Raw genomic sequence first — 24,918 nt, forward strand, 5'->3', positions numbered from 1 at the left:
CAGTAGCTTTCCCTATCCCCTACGTAGCGTTTTGTGTTTCTCTCCCTTACGCCTGCCACGGGCAGTCGTTCTGATCTGCTCAGACCTGATTCGGGTTCCGTGCGGTGAACAGAAAAGGAGCTGGTGCAGCCGCTTCCTTCGAGGGCCGTGGGAAGGGGGGAATGGGCCGCCGCGGCCCGCTCCCCCTCCACGCGGGCGCCGGGGTTGTCCCCGCACGCTCCGTGGTTACGGGGCGCGGATCTCGCCCTTCGTGCCCAGCCCCCAGAAGGGGAGGGCGGGCCAACTCCCCACGCCAGCAGCCGATACAGCAGATTCATGGAACGTACTGCACTCTACAAAATATCAAATGATTTATTTATATAAAATATAATACACAACAGTTGTACACATGCACACACCCACACGGTACTTTACCACAACTTTAGGCCAGTTATTTTCCTTAATTAAATGTTATAATCTAGCACACGGTATCTTACAGTAATTTACATTATTATCTGAAGACACAATGGGGAAGCTTTGATCATTCATTTATAAACCTTCCATAAATTACAAAAAGAAAGGCAGTCTGAAAAGTATGTATAAACAGTAAAAACAATTTACAAATGGACAAGAATTACAAAATAGTAACAGCCAATGACTGCCATCACGGTGTAAGGTGGTTCTCGAGATGCCAATATTGCAATTAACGTTTGATTATCGCCTGTTGCAGCCTTTTTACTGGCTACGGCTTGGGTGTGGAACACAGTTTTTCACCTTTTACGTGCACTTTATCTTGAATCTGACATCAGCAATATGAAAATGCCTTTTAACGTAGGACTGTACCTCCACGGGGAAAAACGTTGGGGAGTTACGGGTGTTTTGTTGTGGAGTTTTTGGTTGTTTGGGGTTTTTTTTGTTTTGTCCTTCCCCCCCACCCCGGTAATTTCGACCAGTGAACCAGGAGCTCCAGAACTGGAGGTTGGATGGTTGAAACTGGGTGAGTCTCTGAGTAACTTACACTGTATCCGATTTCAGTTTAGTGACAATGCTGACAAAAGAAATTGATACAAAGGGTTTGGTTTTGAGGAGGAAAAAAAAAAAAAGAATAAAAAAAAAGAAGCAAAAACCAGACAAAGCGTTTTGCACAGCACTTCCAAACTCCCAGGAGTTACATCGGACATCAAATGGCGTCAGTGACATAGTACTTGATCTTAGATTACCATGTGTTAGGGAAGATGAAGACAGTTGAATACACAGTACATACAAAGTATACGCTGTATATTTATTAGACAGTACAAATCGTTGTGCATTAATAAGGCAAAACATCAAGGCTGATTAAACTAGGAGTTTCAAGACCATTTTTGTTTACGATAACGATTAGGGACGGTGGGGTGAGCTCTCCGAACCAGGAATCGGTGAACAGTTTTCTTCCCCCCACTCCTGGTTAAAGGAGACTAAAGGCTGAGATTTGTCCAATGTTGTTGCAGCCGTTGAGTTGACTTCAACTAAAACCATGTTCTTCGGGTCTTAATCCCACCTTTTTTTTACTTTTTTTATTAAAAAAAATATTTGCCACAACAAATCCACTTCCTTTTTTCTTGCTGTTTTGCTTAAGCAGCTCACATGATTCTATTGATGTCAGAGTTAAAAACGCCAAGGTTTGGTAAAGTTGTACTGCATAGTCATGAAAGCCCTAGTTTTGACGTTTAAAAATAAAGAAAAAAAACAACCAAACCAAAAACAAACCACACAGACTGGAAGCTTTACAAGTTGTCCAGGAGAACATGACTCATTTCACTGCACCAAGCTTTTTCAGCAGTTTCTTGCCTTTGGAAAGCAGCCCCTTTTTCTTTTTCGAGGACATATCCCTGCCTCTCCCGGGACTACCAGAACCCATAGGTGACGGAGGTGACCCAGAATGGAGATGAACTGTGGGGGATGGTGCTCTCCGGGATGTACCTGTATTCTCAGGAGGAACCTATTAGGTACATTGTTATAATTTATTGAATGTTTGAAAGCTTAAAAGCTATTATCAGCAAGAAAGTTGGTAACATCACTTGTCCCATTACCCACTTAAACAAAAGGGCTGGTTCCTGTCCTCTTTGTGGCTTAAAATACCTCGTGGGCTTACGGAAAATACAGGATTTTGGGGAAAAAGTATAGACAGTAGCGAACATGCCAATAGAGCCCTGGTTTGGTTGTACTTTTTGAGAGAAAGAGTCGGATTCGCTTGGTTTGCCGTGGCTCTGGCCACAAAAGCCACAAAACCGGTCTTGGTTTTCCATTTCGGTACTCTGATAGTACGAAAATGGAGAGGGATACTTTTAGCTATAGATTTAAGAAAAATAAATGCGTAAATCACTACAGATCAGCAATCTATAGAACCCAAAGTGTTTTCAGAAGTAATTACTTCAAACACTACATGATCACTTTTGTTTTAATGTCCTTTAAATGCCTTTTCTTCAAAATCGGCTAGCAAACTTTATGTACATATTTGAGAAGATGGCACACTGGCTTAAAAAAAAAGAAAAAGAAAAGGAAACGAGCAAACAAAAAAGCAAAAATGAACCTTAATTGCAATCAAAGAAAGCTTAAAGACCCTGACTGCTTGATGCGTGTGCTGCAGCTATGAGGTTGCTGAATGACGGTGAATACTTGTATGACAGTTAGATGACAGCATTCCTAAGTATTTTAAACAGCAAATTTTATTTTTTTTCTTTTTCTTTTTTTTTTCAATCATCAAAAGCACTTGAATGAAAATGCTACAGCTACGTATACTCAGCCTACCCTAACTAGAGCGCCCGGCTGACAAAGTGTGATGCTGCCACTTAAGGTGATATTTTCGTCGTAGAATCCACGCCCTGGGGACCCCTGTTAGCTCGTGGCTCAAGTTAAAGCGTTGGCGACTGCCTGCCTTGCTGTGCAACAGTGAGTTAAGCAAAGGGGCTTCAAGCCTACTTTGATTTTAAATCAAGGTCTAATTCTAATGGAAAAAAACCCCAACTTGGTAAAGCACCCCAACGTACACCTGAAGATACCATATATTTAGTCTAATGCATTCATTCAGTGAGCTGCATGTTTCGTACCGAGACTTTTATTGCATTGGTAACCCAAACAGCTGCCAGCACGCCAAATGTGCGCTTTCTAGGAAAAATCCGAGTAAATTTATGAAGGGATTTTTTCCGAATTGTTGAATAGCTGGTCTTAGGCAAACTGGGGTGTAATCGATCACGGCAGATACGTTTTAAGGCAGACAATTTGCGTAGCTATATTTGAGCGTCATGAGTTTCAAAACCAGCTCTACCCTCGTGAACCGCGGTGCGGATCAGCTGCTGTCTCGTTCGTACGTGCCATAAGGGTTGGGGGTTGTGCTTGTCCCTTGACACAGGAGCTTGGAATTTTCACTTCCCGGGTTGGCTAGCAATGCAATATGCAGCTTTTGTTTGTAGGGTAGTTAGACATCAAACTCGCCTTTCTATGTAGACATAAACATTGAGCTCATGAAGAAATATGTTCCAAACGTTGACCTTCATAAAGCGAGGGCTAATTGACTTATTTCCAAGGATTCCTTTTTAAAGGCTTTGTCTCCTAAAAAAACCTAAATTGACTCGACTAGATCTAGTAGGAGCATACAGCCTCTTCTTCTGCGGCCAAGGATTTTGGAGACATATTTCTTTATTTTATTTTTTTTCCCCCACAATTAAGTTTCAAGACTTGCATTAGATAGCCAGGTAGCTTTAACTGAAACCTCTATTGGTATCTTCAGTTGCTCACTTACGTGAAGGCTACATTGCCTTATTAAGGTGTGAAATGAACACTCTTCTTCTGTTCCCAAGCAGATGAGCAAAGAAATAAAAATATATATAAAATATATAATATATAAAAGTATTGCAGTGATGAAACAAAACAAAAAAAATAATGAGATACTCTAAACATGATTAGTCTTTCATAAAAGAGATGTCTCTGGGCAATTAACTAATGCCAGTTGGAACAGGAAGTCGTAAGGATTAAGAGGTGAACACTGTCAATCAGCTGCATTGACAACTCGTATTTAAAGGAGCACGTGTACCGGCCTTTCGTCCACAAGAACTTTTGCTTTCATCTCGATATTGCGCCTAGCAGGAGCACGTTAGGAGCATTAGGGAGTCACTACTTTCACCGGGGAAAAGCTGTTTAACCTCAACACGTAACTGGAGGTACCGCAGGGACTGCGATCGAATGGTGAATTTAGTTCCTTCATTTACAAACGTAACGAGCTAGCGGAAGGCTAAGCGAGGTCGTTTTTCCTTTACGGTTCATTTTCTACATTTGAAAGTTATTTTGCAAATGGGCAAATGGGTTTAAAATGTTAAACGTAAAGTCTAAATTATATATGAGACAGAATGGAATGGAAAATAAAAATTTAAGTGTTTCTTAGCCGGTTGCTTACCCTTTTTGCTTTTGTACGCATCGGCGTATCGTGACCATATCGCGAGGGTGCATCGGATAGATAGACTTCAACGTCGTCAGGCACTTCTTCAAGGAAGTTGGAAGGAACCAGCCCCTTTTGGCCGTTAAGTTCACCCTGCAACGTGATGAGAATTTCAGTGACTGTGTGACCTGAAGCAAACGCGGGTTCCCCACAAGGCACAGAAACACTTCTCACTGTTTCAGAGCCAGTGAGGAAGAGGAAACGTCCCTCTGAGGTCACTTGGGCCCTGCAGCGCTTACACGCTCTTGGCGATCACAAGCGTTAGCGTGAGTAACGGAGAGCAAATGAGCCCTGTTCTTCGTGCGTGGGGAGAAGCGGGCCCTGAATCCCCGCCCAGTGCGTGAATGTGAAATGTATGTGAAATGTATGTGAAAGAGAGCGCTGGGCCTCTTTTCTGTGGCCAAGCCACTGCGGAAATGGAAAGGGCAAGTTTGAGATGCAGGTTGGTGGCTACTCTCGACTTGAGAGACTGTTCAGGGCAGGTGATGCTGGAATGTTCTCTCCCATGACTAAGCTCTTCTTAAAGGAATTACAACATAGCATGATGGGTTAACTAGTGCTTGAAAGACTACTGAGCTTTGCTATTGGTTTATTTCAATCAAATAACCCTTTAGCATAGGGACTGGCTGGATCTCGGTTTCTCACCCACATGAACTGCCTTACCCAACAGAAGCCTTTCACGTGTTTGCCTAGATACATATGGTCAAAATACACATTCTTTCCAGCAAACTAGATGGGGCGAATATCACTTCTTATAAAATGCCAGAGGCAGCTCTGAGCTGTGTGGACAACCCTCCCTAAAAAGCGTGCTGGAGCGGTGAGCGGGAGCCACCTTCAGCGCCGCAGGAGCTGCTCGGGTCCTGCCGCAGCCCAGACAGCCGCAGGAGCTGGGAGGGCGGGTGCATGTCCCAGCTCTGCAGCCGGGCCGGCCGTGAGCTCCGTGTCCCCCAGCCGCGGAAGGGCAGCGGCGCTGCTCACCCCGTTGTGACAGAGCTTCCAGGCGCCCCCGCCGGGTTGGGATCACGGCTATTCCCACAGCACGACGAGCTGGACCCGTGACCTGAAATCCCCCCCCCGCTGTCGTCTAATAATTCATGCTAGTGGCAACTGCTCTGACAGGTTGTCGGGGCTTGACGTGACCAACCAGAAGCCAACTTACATAGTAAAATCCATCTTCATCGATTTCACCAAAGACCGTGATAATGTCCCCTGTGCAGAACGTCAGCTCAGCCTGCGGAAAAAGGAACATGTGCCAGTGCGTGCTTTGTTAGGCAAAGGTTACCATGATCTTCATTAATGGTAATGCCATTAGTATCTTCCCCTCCCCTTTATGTTACAACACGGTGAAACCGAATTGAATTTTGAGCTCAAAACTTCTTTTTCTTTTAATTTTTTTTTCTCAAGCTTGCTAAATCTGGCACCTTTCCCCCCCAGCTGAGTGCAACCCGACCCTGGAGCCCCTCGGAACGCATGTGCGCCAAGCCTTGAACAACCTGAACAAACTTTAACACTTTAAACTTCAAAAGTCCCTTAAAGTCAGTCCTTCCGCGAGGAGGGAACAAGACGGAGGGGAGGGGCCTGGCTCAGGCCCAGGCTCTGCGCTGCGCTGCGCGCCGGGACTGACAGGGACTGGGGTCTTTTAATTGCCCTTTGTTTAAATGTTATTTAATTAGTGGGTTTTAACTTATTTTCAATTCCCTTTGGCCATGGGAAAGAGAGAGAGCAAATAAAATGTTTGCAAGATATCAGTACCATTTATTTGATTTGTTGCCCAAACTACTTTGAAACACCATAATTTAGATGCAGATTTCGTTCACTGAGAAATACAAGACACCGCTGGCTGGGTTTTAAAGCATCAAGGCCCACGTATTTCAAAATTCACTTTCTTATTTAAAAAAAAAAAATATCCAAATTGTTCTACAATTCACCAATCAGAAACACCATTTTTGAGGATAACTGAGGAAGGTCCTGGGTACGCAGTAGCTTTTTTAGAGCACTGAGCGTACCCTGACATTCTTACCACGATGCGCGTGCAAATGGAAGGCGCGGCACACCCTGACCGAGGGACTTGCCACGCAACATCAGTGGCAACATAAAAAGTGATTCCGTTGTTGCTGATAACAAATATGGGAGACAAACCTGTAATGACACTCTAGCTGACGGTCAGTGCTTTTGAATGAAGCTCTAGCTAATGCTCAGCTCTTGTTTAAGGTGTCCTTACAGTGTTATAAAAGAAAGGCTTACAGCCAAGACATGAATTCATGAAAGCTCAGACGCATCAGTTCAGAGATGGAAATACAACAAATTGTCAGTGCTGTCCTACTGTGCTATACTGTTCGGGTTGGGGCTGCAAAGGAGGGTGGATTTTCGCAGGCATTGTAAGGTAGGTTACAGCAATTTGAAAGCTTGTCAGTGTGAGCTAGGACAGCTCCCAAAAATAATCGTGGTCTTTTGTGGAAATGTACAAAGGAAATCTGAAAACTATCAGTGGAAAATAATCATTCCCTACTATTGAGGAAACGGCTTCAAGCTGTGTCAGGGGAGGTTTAGAAAGGCTAATAGGAAAAATTTCTTCACTGAAAGGCCCTGGCACAGGCTGCCCAGAGAGGTGGGGGAGTCGCCATCCCTGGGGGTGTTTAAAAGACGTGTAGATGTGGCACCTCAGGGCATGGGTTAGGAAGCATAGCAGCGCTGGGTTAACGGTTGGACTGGATGATCCTAGAGGTCTTTTCCAACCTTAATAATGATTCTATGATTAATAACTCCATGCTTTGCTCCTTACAGACGTTTGTTATATCCATATGTATGCACACATATTGCATGCCCTCATACCCATAACTGACTATATGGTGTATTGAGCCACATCATATAAATCCTACAAAGGATATTCCTTGGTTTTGTTTGAAGAAGAGCCATAAATCTACTTGTACAGATGTCATAAGCGTGTCATAGACACCTGCCCAAAAACACTTGACCAACGTTCGTAATTCCGAATATTTTTTTTGCACATCCACTGTGAATGTACAACAGTGCTCATCAATGCCAAATATTTTTAACTAAATTATGGCTCTATAAATGGTAAACACAGTGAACAGTTATGTCTATACCTCTACATCAACGTTAGGAGAACTTTCTCTTGGGTCATAATCATAGAGCGCCACCATCCTTCTTGTAGACACAGAATGTTGCCGGCCACTCCGTCTGTTTCTTTCTGTTCCGATCACAAGGAGAGGAAAGGAAGGAAAGCTATCAAAGTTATTTTGAAAAGAACAACAAAGTGCAATTTTCTCCCCATGTCAGTGACACAACAGTGCAGTAACAATGTTGGGGTTTCTCTAGCACAGTGATAAAGGTCACAGCTCACCAAACCTATTAACACAGATAAAGGTTTCAAAACAGCATGTACGTTTTGTATATATTCTTTATTGTTGGCTTTCCCTCTTTATTCTAAGCTGCTGACTCCTCTGAACAGTAGTTAGCCGCAAAACTAATGGTCCAGAATTTTCAGCCATTCTTGGCTGGAAGCATCAGCGGTTTCCAGGCTATACAAAGCCAAACATTCAAGTTTCAGGTTTGTTTCATTTTATTCAAACTTCCACATTCACTGCCTAGTCCCTTCCCCCCTCCTGGTCACAAGGAATGTTGTGCCTGGGATTGTTCTTCAGCTTTCTGCTGGGAGACTGGAAGGAGAAAGGGACGCTCCCAGCTGCCCCAGGACAAGGGAGGCTGCCCATTTTGTCAGCGCTTTGCAATATCTTCAAGAGTGATGACAAAACCACCTTCTCAAGGACAGTTTAATTTTACAAGTTTCCTTTGTGGGGAACAAAAGGAAAGGAGTAAAATTCATAGTTTCCAGGAACCATGTGAAATGTTTATTGGTTGATATTAAACATTTACAGAGAAGTCCAAAATGGGCTTCATTTTAAATTTGGCTGGTATGAGCATGATTCGGATGATTGCTGTAGCAAGAGAAACATGCTTGTTAGTGCTGCTTACAGAGAGGCACTGAGGGCAGGCCTGATGCGCATTGTGCGGTGTGACAAGGGCACCCTGGGGTTAGGAGGCCCCTGCGGCTGTTCCGGCAGGAGGGTGGACGTTGAAGGTTGGGCTAATGTCGGAGCAAACACGGAGTGTAGCATGCACTCGCAGCTGCCGCGTCACCCACCAGCTGACACGGGAGCGTTCAGTCAGAGGCGACCACTTACTTTTGCAGCGGGTGGTTTGGAGCTATTTCCCAGGGATTTACACAGAACACAAGGAGAGATCCAAAATGAAGGCACGGACTGTAACAGACGCGGGACCCGATCCCCCTGGCTCCCCAAAGCCTGGATCAACCCATACCTAAAGGATTGTCTCAGAGTCGCGCTTTCCATGCAAAGCACTTCTCTGGGGCAAGGCGTTGCCCGCTGCTCAGGGTCAAAGGCCCTGACAGAACTGACCGAGGAAAGAATCCAAGAGGGACCCTATCCCTAATTGCTTGGTGACAGTATTTTCCAACTTCTGGTTTCCAAAAGTTCAAAGGCATAAAAAAAAATAAATCTAGACAGCTCAAATCATTTCAGCTAATTTACAGCTTGAATCAAATGATCGGTTCTTAGCACAGACCTCTTTTAGACTTTCTGGATCTGCGGTGTACAGAGCGTGTGCTCTCTTTGAAACGGTCACAGTTGACTTCAGGAAAGGAATGCATACAAATAAAAGAAGAAAAGATATGAAGCTGTTCAAAGTTCTGTTTTTAAGGATTTAATGTGGGCAAAGGATTAAGAAAAATATAGTCATATGAACACAGCATGTAAAGTGTCTGATATGACATTAAAAATATGAGTAACAATATGAGACAGCCTGGCAATTCGAGCCTGTTTCTGCTACAAATCCACGTGGGCAGCCTCCGTGACGGCAAGGGTCTGAGCACGTGGATCTCTGCTATTCAGAAGTGATATTTAATTTAAAATTAAGCCAAACTAACCATTCCTTCCAAATCCATTAGGAAGAGCATTTGTTGTTTTTTACATTGTAAATGGCTGACGATTTATATCCATATTAAAGAGGAAATACATGATGCTTTTAAAGTGTTAAAATATTTAAAGGTGAACTGCTGGGGGTAGGTTGCTAACAGCTCGCTCAGAAACATCCCAGAATAAAAAAAATTGCTTAAAAATGCAAGGCAGGCAACGTTTCTGTCACAAATTGCCTCTCCCTCTTTCCGAGATAAAGACTTGACGATTCCTCAGCTATTTCAGGAGGCACTGACAGTATAGCACAACAAAAAAATCCAATTTTATTTGCAAAATATGACCCTCAGACAGCCAAAATATTCAAATTACGGGGAGCTACGTAGACTAGTGCTTCCATTTTGACAAGTGTGCTCTATCAACAGCTTGCTGGCTTTGCTAAGAACGGAGAGCACTGAGCAGGACTGAAAGCAGTAAGTTTCAGTCATAGCTGTTTAGGATGATCTTTTCTGTACCCATGTGTGACTGCCTTGCTAGAAGCAGAAATATATTTAGACTCTTCTTAATCCCCTTGGGCCCCCGGCTGCGTTTACAGATGCACCTGAAGCAGGTTAGTTAGCCCTTTCTGATAGACTTGGAACGATGCGGACCCATCCTAAACGACTGCTTGCGCAGAACGAGGCTGTCTGTAGGCAGCCAACCTACTCAGGCACAGCTGCAGGCCCCGCTCGCTGCCTATCCCGGGTTTTTGCCCCATAAACGCACGTGTAGGCGTGTGTGCTGTACCTAGAGGAGCCGAAGGGCAGGGCGTTTACACGTGCACGGGGGTGGGAGTATTTGTTGTATGTACATGGCGTAAGTAAATTAATACACAGACCTGAATTAAGAACTCAGTTAAGCATGTAAGAACTTAAATCATCCTTCCCTCTCGTGGACAATGGAGAATTAAAAAATATCTCAATATCTTAAAAAAAAAACCAAACAACAAACCAAAAATTAATTTTTCTCACATTCACTAATACAATTTTGGAAACAGTAAGGTTTTATTTGATCTAAGAAAACTATTGTGGAAGATTTCTTTGGGTTTCTTTTTTTTTTTAGCAACCACTTTTACAGTTCACTTTTAAACAGGACTGAACCAATTCCAGCCCTTTATAGTCTCTGAATCATGTAGAAAAGGTTAAAACATATTGAGCTAGTTGCATGAAATTTATTTTTAGAAAGCAATCTAAGTTACTTGCACTGTGTATCCGTGTACAGCACTGAACCAACGATGTAACACAAGTGGTTCATAACACAGAATTGTTTGGCCAAACTCTGCTTTTTTAAAGGGTTTCTTACTGCAGTCTCCATAAAATCTCATCATATGTACGGCTATCCCAAATGAGATTATACATAACCCTTTGCCACCATCCCTTTAAGTTATTGGTAAAGTAGGAAAATGTAGAAGAGTAAAAATAACAGCAAATAAGTGATTCTTTTTATGCTTTGCAGCAGCGAGCGTATCACAAAGCACCTCAGCACAGCACACTCCAAAGCACAGGGATCATGTTCTGTGTCTCAAAATCTTTCAGGTGACAAAACCCGTGGTTTTTTTTTTTAATAAGAAAAGAAAGTAGTGAGCAGAGTGGTGAAGATACAAGTCCTCATTTGCACCAAAGACGGAGCCAAGATTAAGTATTAGTTGAATAAAGTCAGCCAGATACTGACACAGAATGTATCCCATGGTGTTGTAAATTGCTGTAAAATTTAGATGCATCTGCATATAGTAAAAACAAAAGGCAAAGCAGACCCAGCCAATGTAATAGCACCCAAAAGTTAGAAGTGAAGCATATATATTTTTCCTTACCAATTTTCTCAACTGGTGTGTTCAGAGGAAGAAAGCCTTGTTTTAGAAGCTGATCCATCATCTCTTCATCATCTGCTTGGATCTCAGAGACCATATTACATGGGATAAGGCCAATTCTTGTACAGGTTTCTCCACGATAGAAGCCATCAGCATCTTTGTCCCCATAAACCTGTTAGTCAAAGAGTGATAATGTTGGTCAATAAAGGTTTTAGCATTTAGGAATTTTAATACAGGCCAAATGGTTACTAAAGCACAGGCAGATGACTACAGCTTGGACGTGGAATTCTATTAGTTTTTGACTGACTTATGTTACAAAACTGGAATTGTTATGTGAATTTGACTGACGACCTCAGACACATAAGCAGAGTTTGGACTTTTTTTTTTAGCAGTGAAATGCACAAAACATGAAAGACACCATTAAAGTCATCAGTTTCTTCCCAGGCTGAGCCAAAAGTACACTTCATGGTTTGCACTTGTGTTCGTGGAGTTGTTCACAGGGCACTATTCTCGGTGCCATAAGAGCTATGTTCAAAATGAAGCATTTGCAAAACTGTGCCAAGTGTTGTTCCTTTGACTAGAACAACTTGTATATGATCAAACCCACCTACCTAATACTTCATATACTTGATATATATACTTACATAAGCTCTTCTATTGCCTTTCCAGAAAAAGTGAATTAAGGTATAAAAATAGTATGAGTTTTCATCAATGAGAACAGGGAACTCCAAAATTTCTCCTACTTCTAAAAATGCAGCCAAGTCATAATGGCTACTAATGATACAAAGGCCTGAGGACTGTACTAAACAAAAATGACGTTCTTAAGGCCAAACTGCTGACGGAATTAGGTGGTTCTTTGTTTAGGCTCAATTGCTTTTTCTTTTCTTCAAAAACAAACAAAACCCCCCACCTAATCCCTTCAGTTCAAATCAGAGTTCATTAAAAGTGACCATTGAATAGCCTCAACTTTCTAGAGCAGGAATGCTTTTCAGTTTTTATCTCTGTATATCCACGACTTACCCGGCACCACTCCTACGCCACACAGTGCAGCATGTGTGACCGTAACGCACACGCACGGCTCATGGTGACACTGACCCTCCACCGTCCCACTGCGCAGGTAATGTATGAAAAGTAGTTTGAAAATGCAAACTAATCCATCTTCCCAACAATTTGATGAGAGATTCAAAGCAGCAGATCACACAGTAGTCACCATGGTTCCAAATATAAAAATAAACATCACTGAGAATAAATATCTGATGCGGGACCTTTCTAGACTTTTCTGTGCCAAACAGGTACATATTTGTGAAGAAATAATTAAAACACCTGAGCTGAGCTTTCGTGCAAGGAAAAATAAGCTCTTAAACAAGTTCCATATTTTGGGCATAAATGCTCTGTCATGTAAAGGGGTAAGCAAAATAGCTAACAAAGTATTTAACACTAAAACAATAGTGATTTAGGATACAGATATTTGTGTTAGGATCCAGTCCAACAGAGTGGAAGGCAGGCAGTATTTTAATAGCTTAATTTACAATTTTATCTTTGAAGCGAGTAGTGTAACAAATGAGTCTATAGTTTTTCAGGTTCTGTTTGAGATCACACTTAAATCTCAGTTACCCTTGGGCTACCAGCGGCTCTTCCTTCTGCCTCTCTCCCTTCTGCCCATTTTGCACCAGCTCGATAAGACACAAGGCTGCAGGAGGAGATGCTTACATCTGCTGATTCAACAGAAAAATCTGCTAGTTTTTTAAAATCAGATCAGCAAACTGAACAACTTAGCCTTGCAGCTGCACAATCACAAGATGGGGTGAGATGGGGTAGGGGGCTGGCTAAAACCCTGACAGAGCCTAATGCTGTCCCTGTCGCATGAAACCCACCCGATTTGTCGCCTGCGCCCTGTTTAAAGGCAGCTTGTGCGTTTTACAGCGGCAGTCAGGAAAGGGAGTGTTTTTTCCCAGTTTCATAAGAGGATGACTGTGGAAGAGAAGCATCTAATTTCTGGACTTTAATTAATCTTAAGCATATACATACTAGCTAGGAGTGTTTAGCATTTAAAAAAAAAATTCAGCAGCTCTGGTACGTATGACGGTACAACACTAAGCGCGTTTGTGGTACCTCCGTAGGAAAGACATCCTCTCTGAAGCAGTTTTTCCTGCAGGGTTCGTGGCAATGGACACAGGGGCCTTCAGCCTCACAATTTTGGTGTTAGCACCTAAATCTCTAACTGAGTCTGGCCCTAACTATCTAAAGAACTTTGAGATTTTTGCCCATTTCCTAAGTATTTTTAAGGCATTAGCACTAGATATTAGATTCCAGGTGCAGTGGGATTTCCAGCCTGAACCTCTGGAGGAAAAAACCCCTTGGACTCTAGTCACACAAGTTGCTTTCTCCACAGGGACCAAAGGAGACCCTGTTTGTAAAAACTGTGCCCTTCATTTCCGTTGTTTTTAGATCCCACCTTAATGATCTGTCCTTCTTTAAATGGCAGCTCTTCTTCTGCAGCGTCAGGATTTGGGGACATTGTCAGTGGATCGTAGTCAAAGAGTGCAACAAATATTCGAGTAGAAACATCCTCTGTGCCAGGATCTGTTTCTGATTCTTCATAAATGTCTGGAGAAAGATGGTCATGACCACCATAGCCATCTATGAAAGTAAATTCAGAAAAGACCAATTCAGTGAGACAAGTTGGCCTCATCTTTCAACTATTCCAGTCAATATTTGAAAAATGTTTGTCATTTCAGTGAAAAAAAACCCAATAACTTAATGCAAGTCCTATTAAGCTTGGTGGTTTTTTTATTTTTTAATTAACAAGTTGTTATTTTTTAAAAAAGCATATACAGTCTGCATGCACCGAATGTGGTGTTGATCCCCTACACCACACTGACACTGACGCGTGAATACAGCTCAGGTAAGACAGCAATTCTTGTTAGGTTTACTAGAGTTTGCCATAAATTAATAAAGCATGTTAAGAGTGACATAATGAGGATAGGCTTTATCGTTACTGCAAAAATAACCATGCTTTGGATCCACCTGTTTTCCAGCACAGCTGCTTCTGCTCTTCATGGACACAAGAAAGCACATCCCAGCTGTGTTGCCATACCATGTTTTAGGTACCAGGGTTAAAACATGGTTATAAACTCTTCTCTCCAGACAGGCAAGAAGAAATATATTTCAGTAGTGTTAGTTATGCCAGGGTTGGAACTACACTGCCTGTGATTTTGTTTAAAAACAGTTAATAGTTACCATAGCCATCAGTGCCCCAAACCACCCCAAACACTAACAAGATGTGTTAATATCCAGGAGGAATGGTTAGCTATGGCTGCATTTAACCAGTAGCTCACTAGGAAAGATCGCCCACGACTATCACAACACTCGACACTGCACTGAGTTCTGTCCGCTGCAGGGTACCAAATCAGTTAGGGCATAAAAAATGAGAATGGACGTTTTGTCTCAAATATCTTTCAGACTTTTCAAATGACCTGGAGAATGTGTTTATTTCATGATTCAACAACAGACTTAAGGATGGACTTCAGTAAAACTGAATTAGAAAATGAGGCCAAAATGGCTAACAATGACCATTCTAACTGACGGGGTTCAAAGGCTTTAAATTTTGTTTTGAAAGAGCATGTGGCAGCACTTTCCCAAAAAGTAGGCTGTTTCAAGACATATGAAGTCCCCCAAAAATCAGGCCCTCAAAATCACAAGCTACTTCTGAAAAATGTGGTTTATTCTGCAAGTCCCGCTAACTTCAGTGGGAGTCACATACTTTCGTTCTTTGCTGAATCAACACTTATCACCCAGTTTACAAGATCCTTCACAATGAATAAATCGAGAAGGTGATGTTATGAATTACAATGAAAATGTAGTTCAACTGTGTCAACATTTTTTCAAACAATTTTCATATTAATACAATTTTTATCCTAATTGCCTCTTAAAAATTAAAGACTCCCATTTTTGGTAATAGTTTGAGCATTCAGTATGGAACATTTTAGATAAAATTCCTCTTTTTGCCTCTACGTCAGATGTGTTTTAGTCAACATTTGATATTTTTAAACTACCAGAAAAAAAATTTTCAGAGTCACAGCTTTAAGGGAACAGCTACTAACTCTTGGGTCCAGAGCGCAAGAAAGAGTGTGACTAGGGAAAAATGCAGAACAGCAAAAGGGCAGGGAAAAATTCCAGCCAAGAAGCTTTAGGCAGGCACAAAGCACAGAAAGGAAGTGTGCGAGAAGGGCACATGTGGGACAAAAAGCAATGGGACACAAAGGATGGGATCTTTCTCTGTTCTGTTCTCCTCCCACAGTCGGTTGCAGTCGTTCTGCGGTTCATACTCAGGTCCACCAGGCAATGTAAAACAGGTGGGTTAAGGGGTGTTTTGTTTTTTAAATGAAAAATTACAGGTTTTTACATCCAACCTCAGCTGTGGGTAACCCCCCTTAGGTACAAACATAAATTATAGCCAAATGGGTCTCTGTTAAAAGCACTGGCCTGTAACAATCTGACTCAGAATAGTCATGGTTGCTTCAGTGAACCAGAAAGCAAATAATCTCTTGATTAGCTCATTAGCCACTTATCTTATTCTTTCAAGAGGTCTATACACTTAGCGTACGTATACACACACATATAATTGTGTATGTAAAATCTTTGCCTTTGGATGCAGCCAGCCAGATTCCCAATGGATGCATAGTTGCAACCATGGTTGCACTGAATTTACTGGATACCAACCGATACACACAGAGCTGGCGACCCGGTTGTAAGTCAGTCAGATATGTTTGCTTTGAAACTCAACATTAAATTATGATTTATCTAAACTTTCAGGGCCCCTTTTGTTTCGTTTCAGATATCAATAAAACCCTAATGTGTCTCTTAGCTCTATATATGGCCTGGGCTGCTTTTATGGGTTAAGTGTTAGACACTTCAATTTACTGTGTTATGAACTGTGAAAACTGAGTTGTTGATCATGTAATGATTTCTATGTTGATGATGCAACAAATACTATCAGTAGTGGGTATAATTGCCTTACTCATGTAATACAAGTTTGTCATTATGATGTAATTATTCCTAAAAATAAGAATAATTTTTGTCTTCATGACATGACACAGCCAAAGTCCTCCGTGGTCATTGAAAAGACCCTGAATCTTCATTTAGCCCAAGCCATAAATCAGAATAACGGTTGGTAACTGCTTCCTGTTATTGGAGGTTGGGTTGCGATACACCAGGTACTGTTTGTCCCTGTCCGGTCTATATGAATCAAGTGGAAATGCGGTCATTCGGATGAATGGTTGTTCAGGTGTGTACGATAAATACTGACTGGCATTAGTAGCAGCATAGCTTCACAGAGGTTCATGCAATGCAGTGTGCTCGGACTCAGTCGAGTATGGAAAGGTGGCCGCACAGCAGTTTCAGGACAGAGGACTAAGGGCTGTTTGTCCCTTACAGCTGAGCTGGAGAAACTTACCTGAGAGCAGGCAGGGCTTAAGAGCTAGTTCCCCTGGCATTCTGCATTGCATGCAATGTTGTCATACAGAAACCGCACTTGTTAACACGCAGCTCTAAAATGTGTCTGTCACAAAGGATGAATAATGTTCGGCATACCGTATCTATATTCAGAGGCCATGGTACGCTGCTGAGGCCATTTCTTGTGTCCACCAATGCTGCGATAATAAGCTTCTTCTTTTACAGGTGAAATATTTCCCTCACTACCTGACCGAGACCGACCGCCTTCACTGTTACTGTCCATTGTAATTTCTATGGAGAAAAAGGGAATGATCTATTAAAACATATTGTATAGTTGCCTTTGCGGAGGCTCCTGCGGGCAGGCTTTGCCCACCATTCTTTCTGACTTGCATATAGTAGGGAGGCTAAACACTGCATAGGCTTTGCCAGATGTCTCAGCCTCTAGAAATCCTTCTTCAGCAGGGGAATCACAGAAATGTGTATCTCCCTTTTTTAAAGCATCTGAATTTCATGCTTTTAAAAACTCATACAGTGTAAATATTGTTTGTTAGCTCTTTGGATAGGAATCATCTTTTATTATGAGGTTTAAACAATCCTACCTGCCAGATCTGCAAGGTCAAGAGCACTGTAAACTGTGTTTCACCTTCTAAAGTATCAACCTAAAAACAAAAATTAATTAATTTACTTAAATCCTACCTGCAGGAAGATACTAATCCAAAGTATTTTATAGATTAATGGAGAAAATACCTCAAATAACTTAAATTCTGGAACATTTTGGAGAAAGGTTTTATCACTGGAATCCTAAGAACATCACAGTTTTGAAGGTCTTTCCCACTAATGTAACCTCCCAGGGCTGCCTTAAGAACTCTCCATCGCTACAGGGATCTTTTAGCTGAATAACTCAGTAAAAACTCCAGGCATACATGTTCAAGGAGCAAGCTGCTGCCAAGAAATTTGGAGTCCACAATTTTGGCCTATATGCTGGGGCCCCAACAGTTTAATATATTTAAGAAGTCTAAACTTTGGCTCAGTTGTATTTACTTTCTTCTTTCCTTTTATTTTACTCTGCTTTTCACTTTGTGGAACTACATATTATAATGACACAACTGTAATAACGTCCCTTTCAAAACCCGTACTTGCAGCCCTGATTCATGGGGAACTTCCTCTGTCAGTGGGAGTTCTGAACGGCGGCTTCCAGTTTATACGAAGCTCTACTATATGCTTTTGGATGCTCTACTTTTACCACATTTTATTTATCTGAACTCTCAATATAGTTCATATCTTCTAGGTTTTTTTTTTCCTAGCAGGCTTACAGGAAGCAACTTTTGTGAAGAGCTTTACCAAGTGTTTATATTTGCTTCACTTATCCCCAAAGTGATTTATTACGGTATGATGCTGAAAGCGAGACATATTGCATACGTATCTTTCAGCAATTCTAATGGCTAGCCTTTTAGTCAGAAATTAGGACTCTTGAAGTCTAAACCATATAAGACCATCTAAACCGTCCTGAACTCTAAAGTCATATAAAGCCATTGAACAGCTCCACAGCAAACCATTATTTCTGTTAGACACTGTACATAATGCTCGGTAGTTTGCTTGTTACCCACATTAGACATTATTCCTAATGGAACTTCCCCAAAAAGCATTTGTGGATTGCACATACTACAAAATACACTAATTCATCCTTTAAGTTACACCGAAAGAAATAAAAGCTGAGACTTTATTTTCTCTTTACTTATCTGTCTGAGCACAGACTGACTATCAGAAGTTAATTTCTTTATCTGACGCCTAAGCTGTTGCTATTGAACTACTAAATAGCAGAGTCATTACTTAGCAGTTTCCGTGTCCTAACTTTGTTGTTGGAAAGTGAGCTCTGGTAAATTTAATCACTTCCCTCATTTTTTAATTAAAATGAAATTAAAAAGAAACTCAAAGGATTAATTCAAACAAACCTGTCTACTCTCTCGCTGTTTAAAAGAAATGTTTTAGTTGATAACATAAAAGAACTTAGATACAAAGCTCGCTTTAAGTAGTCCAAACATAAACCAGAAATCTTTACTCCTGAGAAAAAAGGCTGCTTTCCGAGAAGGAGAAAAAGGACATGAAAATCGAACAGTCTCCACATCATCATCCAAAAGCTATTTGGTTCAGCTAACAATAACCTGCCAACAGGAGCACTAGTGCCTCCCTGGAGCTGATTCTCCCCCATACCAGTGCAATTTCATTGACATCTGAGAAGATTCTCCTGGTTTACTCCAGGATGTGGGATGAGAATCAGGTCTCTGAACAGCCAGGCTATATTGAAGATACTAACAGAGTTTCACACATTACAGCTGTGTGTTTTCTGATCTATGGTTTCAATAATAATTACTATCTGTTAGATATCAAAATAATTGTGTCCTCTAGGGGCATTTTGCTTTTAATTTACAGAACAGGCATTTTACTGTGATTCTGTGAAAAGGGAAAAATATTTAATATTTAAAAATAAAAGCATTCCTTAATGATCAGCCTCTTTCTGATATTCCCCATTTCTGATGTCTCTTATTCACATAAATGTCAGGTGAGGATTGCCTGAGTCTGCTTCCTTCTCCTCCTGATGATGCCTCCAGTAATCACAAATTAAAGCCCAGGTTAGGGACAGGAACTGGACCAGCTTTACATCCTCATGGAGTAAAGTTCTGCTAACAGCTCACAGAACTCTTTCTGCGTTTGTCTTGCAAGTGTTTCCTGATTTTCAGTGTGTTTCTTATTTGTCAGTATAGAGTGCAAGGTTTAACAGATATGTATTTGTCCATAGTGTCTTGATTCCATTATCTTTTCTGCACTACTTTTTGGGTTTCTGGTACAGAGCAACATACAGTTTAAGTCATAAGTAAACCAGAATAGGGATGAATCTGTAAGAAATATCAAATCTAGTATATATATGCAAGTTCTACTAAGTTGTTACATTTAACAGCTTCCATTTTTTTGTCTGCTAAATTCCAAAAAGTAGTCAAGAAAATGGAAAATGAATGCAAAATGATGGTTGATGAATGGGAAGATGGATGGCTGAATGGATGGCTGAATGGGTACATTTATTTTACTCATCACATAAGTAGCCTGCCTGCATTATAATTTCTTCTTACGTAAAATCTGACAGTATTGAAGCTTAACCAAGCTTAGAAAAGCTCCAACACCCACTAAATAAAATGGAAAGACTCCCAGTGATGTGAATGACTACTGATTCAGCCCCTGTGAGACCCCATCACACTCATATTTAGGTGGAGACGTTTTTAGTTCCATTTCATCCCATTAAAACTAGGAGTAACCACGGTTCAAGACAAGTGTCGTTTCATTTTTAAGGACCGCCTTCCCAACTCTGAGGCTGCAAAGAACAGAAATGCACCAATCTGTCCAACTAACCAATGGAAGGGACCAACATTGGTCGAGACCTTTGTGGCACTGCACTGCCATGAGAGGACCTTCGCCCTGCATGCTCCGCCCTTTCAGGCCGTCCTGCAGATGATGGATTACCTAAAAGCTAAAAAACAACAACAGAAAAAACAGGTTTGTAAGTTACGTGCATGGTAACATTATGGTTATATGGTTGGACATTAATCAGGTCAATCACATTTGGAAGCATAAGCTCTAAAGGCAACTAAACTTAGTTTTTAACTGAAAGGTTAGCTGAAAGGTAAATACTGCTGCCTGGCAAACCTGCAAAAGAAAAAATGGTTCCCTGATTTATGGCAGAGTTTTGTAACCAGCAGTCACACATCAGAACAAAAAGAAAATAAAATAATAATTTTTGACATATTCTTTTGCCTTTGTTGTTGCTGCTAAGATGACGTTATAGTCTCCTGAAGAGTAGTACAACCAGTCCTGAGAGCTGTGGAGATTGCACTGCACTGAAAAGGCAAGCTTTTTTGTATTCAGCTGTATAGCTTTGTCCAGTTTGCAGCATGTGAGCAAGTGCACATCCTTCTGTCTTTGAGCACATTGCTTTTCTATAATGGCCTTCGGTTATTAGAGCCTTTTAAAGGTCATTGAAACAGGTAGACGGGAATGTAGACACACTTCGTCTCGTATCACGGCTGTCTCTTTCTGTTCACTACCCTTGCAGAAAATGTCGCTATTTTGATAACTAAATGGTCCTATTTTAATGCTCTCCACAGTGTATCGTGCAGTCATGGAGATTAATACAGCTTGGGCAACAATTTTAATGGGAGAAATTTTTAAGGATCATTTCAGCATAAACTGCTAGGCTAGAAGAGCAGGCAGCTGATTTCTACTCTTACATGAAACACATTAGATTTGAGGTTTCAACTCTGGACTGTTGCAGACTGAGAGGGTAAAGAACTTGCTCTGGTCTTTTGGGAGCAGGGAAGCCTATGGATGCAGCGCTCAAAGCGTGGAGACTCTGCTGCAGATTAATGGACAGAAACACAAATAGGCAAGATCACGCAGAGGCGTCCTTGAAAGATATGGAATGGCCCTGGCCTCTCCCTTTGGAAGAAGCTGTTTGCCTGCATTCTCATGCAGAGATGCAGTCTGCAACTTCAAAGGCAAGAAGAGATGGTCTAAAAAGGAAGGCAAAGTGGTGACAGTGCAGAGATAAGGTAGAAAATGGAAATATGATGAAACCCATGACTCCATATATCTGGGTCACTGTCACACTGGGGGAGAATCTTGATTCTTGTCCGGAGATGTTTCATGATAAAGACCATAACTTGAAAATTCTGGGAATGAGGTGAATAAAAACAACATGATGAAATGAATTCTTTGACATTTAAAAAAATAAAAAGACTGATGAAATATTTTTCCAGTTAAAATGCAGCTTTTTTTTTTTTTTTAAAGCAACATTTAGATGGGCAAAATAAAGAAAAATAATATTTTGGAAAAATTATAGTTCAGCTAACCCTTAATTAAAATTTAGATTCAGTTGTCCTTTAATAAAAGCAGCCATTATTGTAATTTGTTCTGTGGGAAAATCATTGTAAAGGAAATTAAACTGATTTCAGCATGACACAAAAGAGGACTGTAAAGGAAAATGCAGAATAATAAACAAATGAATGGGGAGGGAAAAAAAGAGAAAAATGCAGCAGATAAGTCCAAAGGATGGACCCTAAAAATTGTCAGAACATAAAAAAGGAGAAGAAAAAAAAGAACAAACGAAAGAAAATAGACTGATTTGGCAAGCAGATGTTAGAAGGAAGATTTATTTCACACACCAGAGAGTCTTCTGCATCTCTGTGGGATGGCTTTGCAAGTAGACCAGCTGCCCTAGAGTCAGCCATTTTTAAGTCGGTCTTCCAGCCTCCCTGAACATCTTCATTAGAGAAATTATCTGTTCTATTGCATTTCTGAGTCTCATACTTTTTCTCGTAACTGGGCTTGACCTGTTCGCTCCTGGGCTCTACAAAGGAAGGACCCAGGTCACCAAAATCTTCTTCGATGCTGGTTTGTCTGGTTAAAGTTTTCCTGCGAGCAAGCAATGGCCTCATGCTTTTCCTGCAGGAACAGTTAGCAGTCTCTGCACAACAGCTAGATGCAACGTTGGCAGAAACTGAATCGCAAGTATATCTGAAATTAAACCGAGATTCTTCTTCTTCACTTCCACAGTCTAGTCCACTGTCTGGGCTTCTCGATAAGGATCGGCTATATTTACATCCTTTGTCGTCTGCAGCAAAATCCTCCATGCCTGAAATTCTGTGCTTGGCTGGGTACCAGAAGTTGTGCTGCTGGTCTTGATTGTAGGGCCTAGGTGGTCTAGAGTCTCTAGCTATTGTGGGATTCTTTTTATAGGGCATACCTAAACCCTGCTTGTACAGCAGTTCAGAGTATTCACCATCCTCTTCAGCTACTTCTGGAATACTGAAAAGCTTTTTACTGTGGTGTATCTGCTGGGAAAAGTCAGGCTGTTCCAAAAAAGTGGCTTCAGTGGTCTTATTCTTATCGCACTCCTTAAGATTATGTAATGTTAAAAACCAGACAGGGAACAAATAGTGTGTGACAAAAATAAAATGGGAGGGAAAAGGGAAAAGAAAAGAAAAATAAAGACAGAATTAGTTTTAGAGCAATGGCAAACATAAGACATGCAGCTTATTTAGTGAAAAAGATGTCATGCTTCGAATGAGAATCTGTGAAAAACAAAGACATGATTAAGAAGTTGCTGGGTGTCAGATACAACATGAGAGGTCAGTACAAACAACTGAGTGATGCTCTTAACAAGAATAAACCCATGCATTTAAAACAAAGCAATAAAAGCTGCATACAGGTTCCAGCATGGTGAATGAGAATGGCATTAAAACACAGCACTAATGCTTCGTATGTTCCTTGCCCCATGCCAAATTGCTATTCAGTTTTTCTTTGTAACCAGAACCCATAGCTGAGAATGGAAATTCTGTTCTAGCAAGCTTTCTTGCTTTGCCTCTATTAAAGCTTCCTACGTGAGTAGCAAATACTCCTAAACCTCCTGCCAGAGGAGAGCTATTCTGCAGACATCAGTAAAGGAGCTCTAGTTTCCTTTGTAAAATTGTACAAAAATGGCACCATTTTTAAAGCTTGGCTTCCACAGAAAGAACCCTTAGAAGCAGGCTGCTCTCTGATGTCACTTGGTCTGCACTGTCAGCAAATCTCTCATCTTAATCTTGTCTCTGCTTGATAAAACCAACACTTGAAAATCAGCCTCTTAGCAGAAGTAAGGAAAAGTCTCTGTTTACACCAGAAGTAGGTAAAAACTATCCCAACCTGGATAAAATAAGCATTCTGCACACACGAGATACATTTTGTAATTTTTCTATTACATTGACACAAAACACAGGTTGGTGTGACAGAAGAATCCTACACGGTATCTTTGTTGGACTCTGAGAAAAGACAAGAGAATAATGACGCAGGGGGTGTTGGTTTTGACTGACATGGTTTATAGATTCTACCTGGAGGAGTTCACCTCTCCTTGGACTTTACTCAGTGCCCAGATCCTGTGGGTCTCTGGATGCAACAACACACAAATAATGACAGGATCATCTTGGAGACTTCAGCAATACCTCTTTCTCTGAGCATGTTAAACTTAACTGGGTTTTGGATCTCTTCCCCTTTCAGGCATAATGAACATTCTAAGTTACTTTACGACTATATTTGTTCCACCTGCTTTCATTAATTTTAAAAATATGTATCACACCTGTGAAGCCTTTGAGACAAACTGCCATAAAAGGGGAAAAAAGTCAATAAATATGAACAAGAACAGTTTTGATTTGAGCTCAAATATCCCACATTCTAAAATGCTCAGATCGGATAAGAAAGTTGAATCTTCCCTTGATCACCTGTGTCGGCCTTTGTTTCAGGGAACCATTGGAGGGAATAATAAGCTCCCAATAAAGAAAATATAGATCTGCATGCAAAATGTTTTCTCGTTACTTGGGGGCATCTATTATCTCAGGAGAGAATACTCGATTCCAGCTGCAAGGGCATGGCTGGCACACTTTCAGATGCAAGAGGCACAGGAATCTGATTACATTATGGAAAATTCATTAAACAGGTTTTTCATTTTTTTTGTTAATTACTGATGTCGCAAGGTGAAATTGGATCTCGTGAAAGAGGGGGAAATTATCAAGTGCTTTGGGATCAGAATCTGACCTGCATTTTATATCAGAAAACTCAGCACGGTAAGCTGCATTCTCCAAACGAGGCTCAGACATCCATGAGCCCTTCCCCAGGAAGTGCTCATCCTGAATTCCACTTCTGCAGAATGAGTCAACCAGCCGTACCCTTCACATACACTCCTACATCAAGAGAGGTGTGCCTGCAGACTTTAACAGACTACACCAATTAAAGGTCTGGACCTTTCTTTTTAAATATCAATACTAGCAATATTAATTTAAAACCAAGAAGTAGCTATCTTTTCTGATGCGTAAAAACCAAGAACAATCCAGGGATAATTCACTTTTTCCCAGAGGAAGGGGACAGAAGCAGCATGCAGAAGGATTTCAGCTTCAACCTTTATGTTAGCACAATAATAGAAACACTGATTATTTTTTCATTTGAAAAAGTACCTGCCTCATTCCAGATACCTTCAGAATAAAAGGCCTGAATTTACAGTACATGAAAGCAGTTACAAGAACGGTCAAAATTCTTGTATACATGAGAAAATAGTATTGTTTTTTAGTTAAATAACAGCATATTAGAAGAAAACTCAACCCGTAAGCTTCCTTATCATTCAAGTTATCCAATGTTCTAAG

At 41.1% G+C, this 24,918-nt stretch overlaps 1 protein-coding gene across 12 annotated transcripts in view; it reads right to left on the minus strand.

Moving 5' to 3' along the window:
- Nucleotides 1-326: 326 nt before the first annotated feature.
- RIMBP2 (RIMS binding protein 2) overlaps nucleotides 327-24,918 on the minus strand; it is a 158,582-nt gene continuing 133,990 nt past the window's right edge. For 2 of the 12 annotated variants that reach the window (XM_064466413.1, XM_064466422.1), the window contains 9 exons: nucleotides 21,913-22,644; nucleotides 20,105-20,222; nucleotides 16,841-16,993; nucleotides 13,704-13,888; nucleotides 11,252-11,420; nucleotides 7,558-7,661; nucleotides 5,610-5,681; nucleotides 4,409-4,543; nucleotides 327-1,957 (listed from right to left, as the gene is read on the minus strand). In XM_064466413.1, coding sequence (XP_064322483.1) covers nucleotides 1,769-1,957; nucleotides 4,409-4,543; nucleotides 5,610-5,681; nucleotides 7,558-7,661; nucleotides 11,252-11,420; nucleotides 13,704-13,888; nucleotides 16,841-16,993; nucleotides 20,105-20,222; nucleotides 21,913-22,644 — 1,857 coding nt within the window. In that variant the 3' untranslated portion in view covers nucleotides 327-1,768. Of the gene's footprint in view, nucleotides 1,958-2,682; nucleotides 3,805-4,408; nucleotides 4,544-5,609; nucleotides 5,682-7,557; nucleotides 7,662-9,055; nucleotides 9,122-11,251; nucleotides 11,421-13,703; nucleotides 13,889-16,840; nucleotides 16,994-17,301; nucleotides 17,362-20,104; nucleotides 20,223-21,912; nucleotides 22,645-24,918 lie in introns of those variants that run through there. The other 10 variants (XM_064466424.1, XM_064466416.1, XM_064466415.1 and 7 more) reach the window with 10 other exon arrangements.

Source organism: Phalacrocorax carbo, chromosome 15 (genome assembly GCF_963921805.1).
Source record: "Phalacrocorax carbo chromosome 15, bPhaCar2.1, whole genome shotgun sequence".
NCBI classification, from domain to species: domain Eukaryota; kingdom Metazoa; phylum Chordata; class Aves; order Suliformes; family Phalacrocoracidae; genus Phalacrocorax; species Phalacrocorax carbo.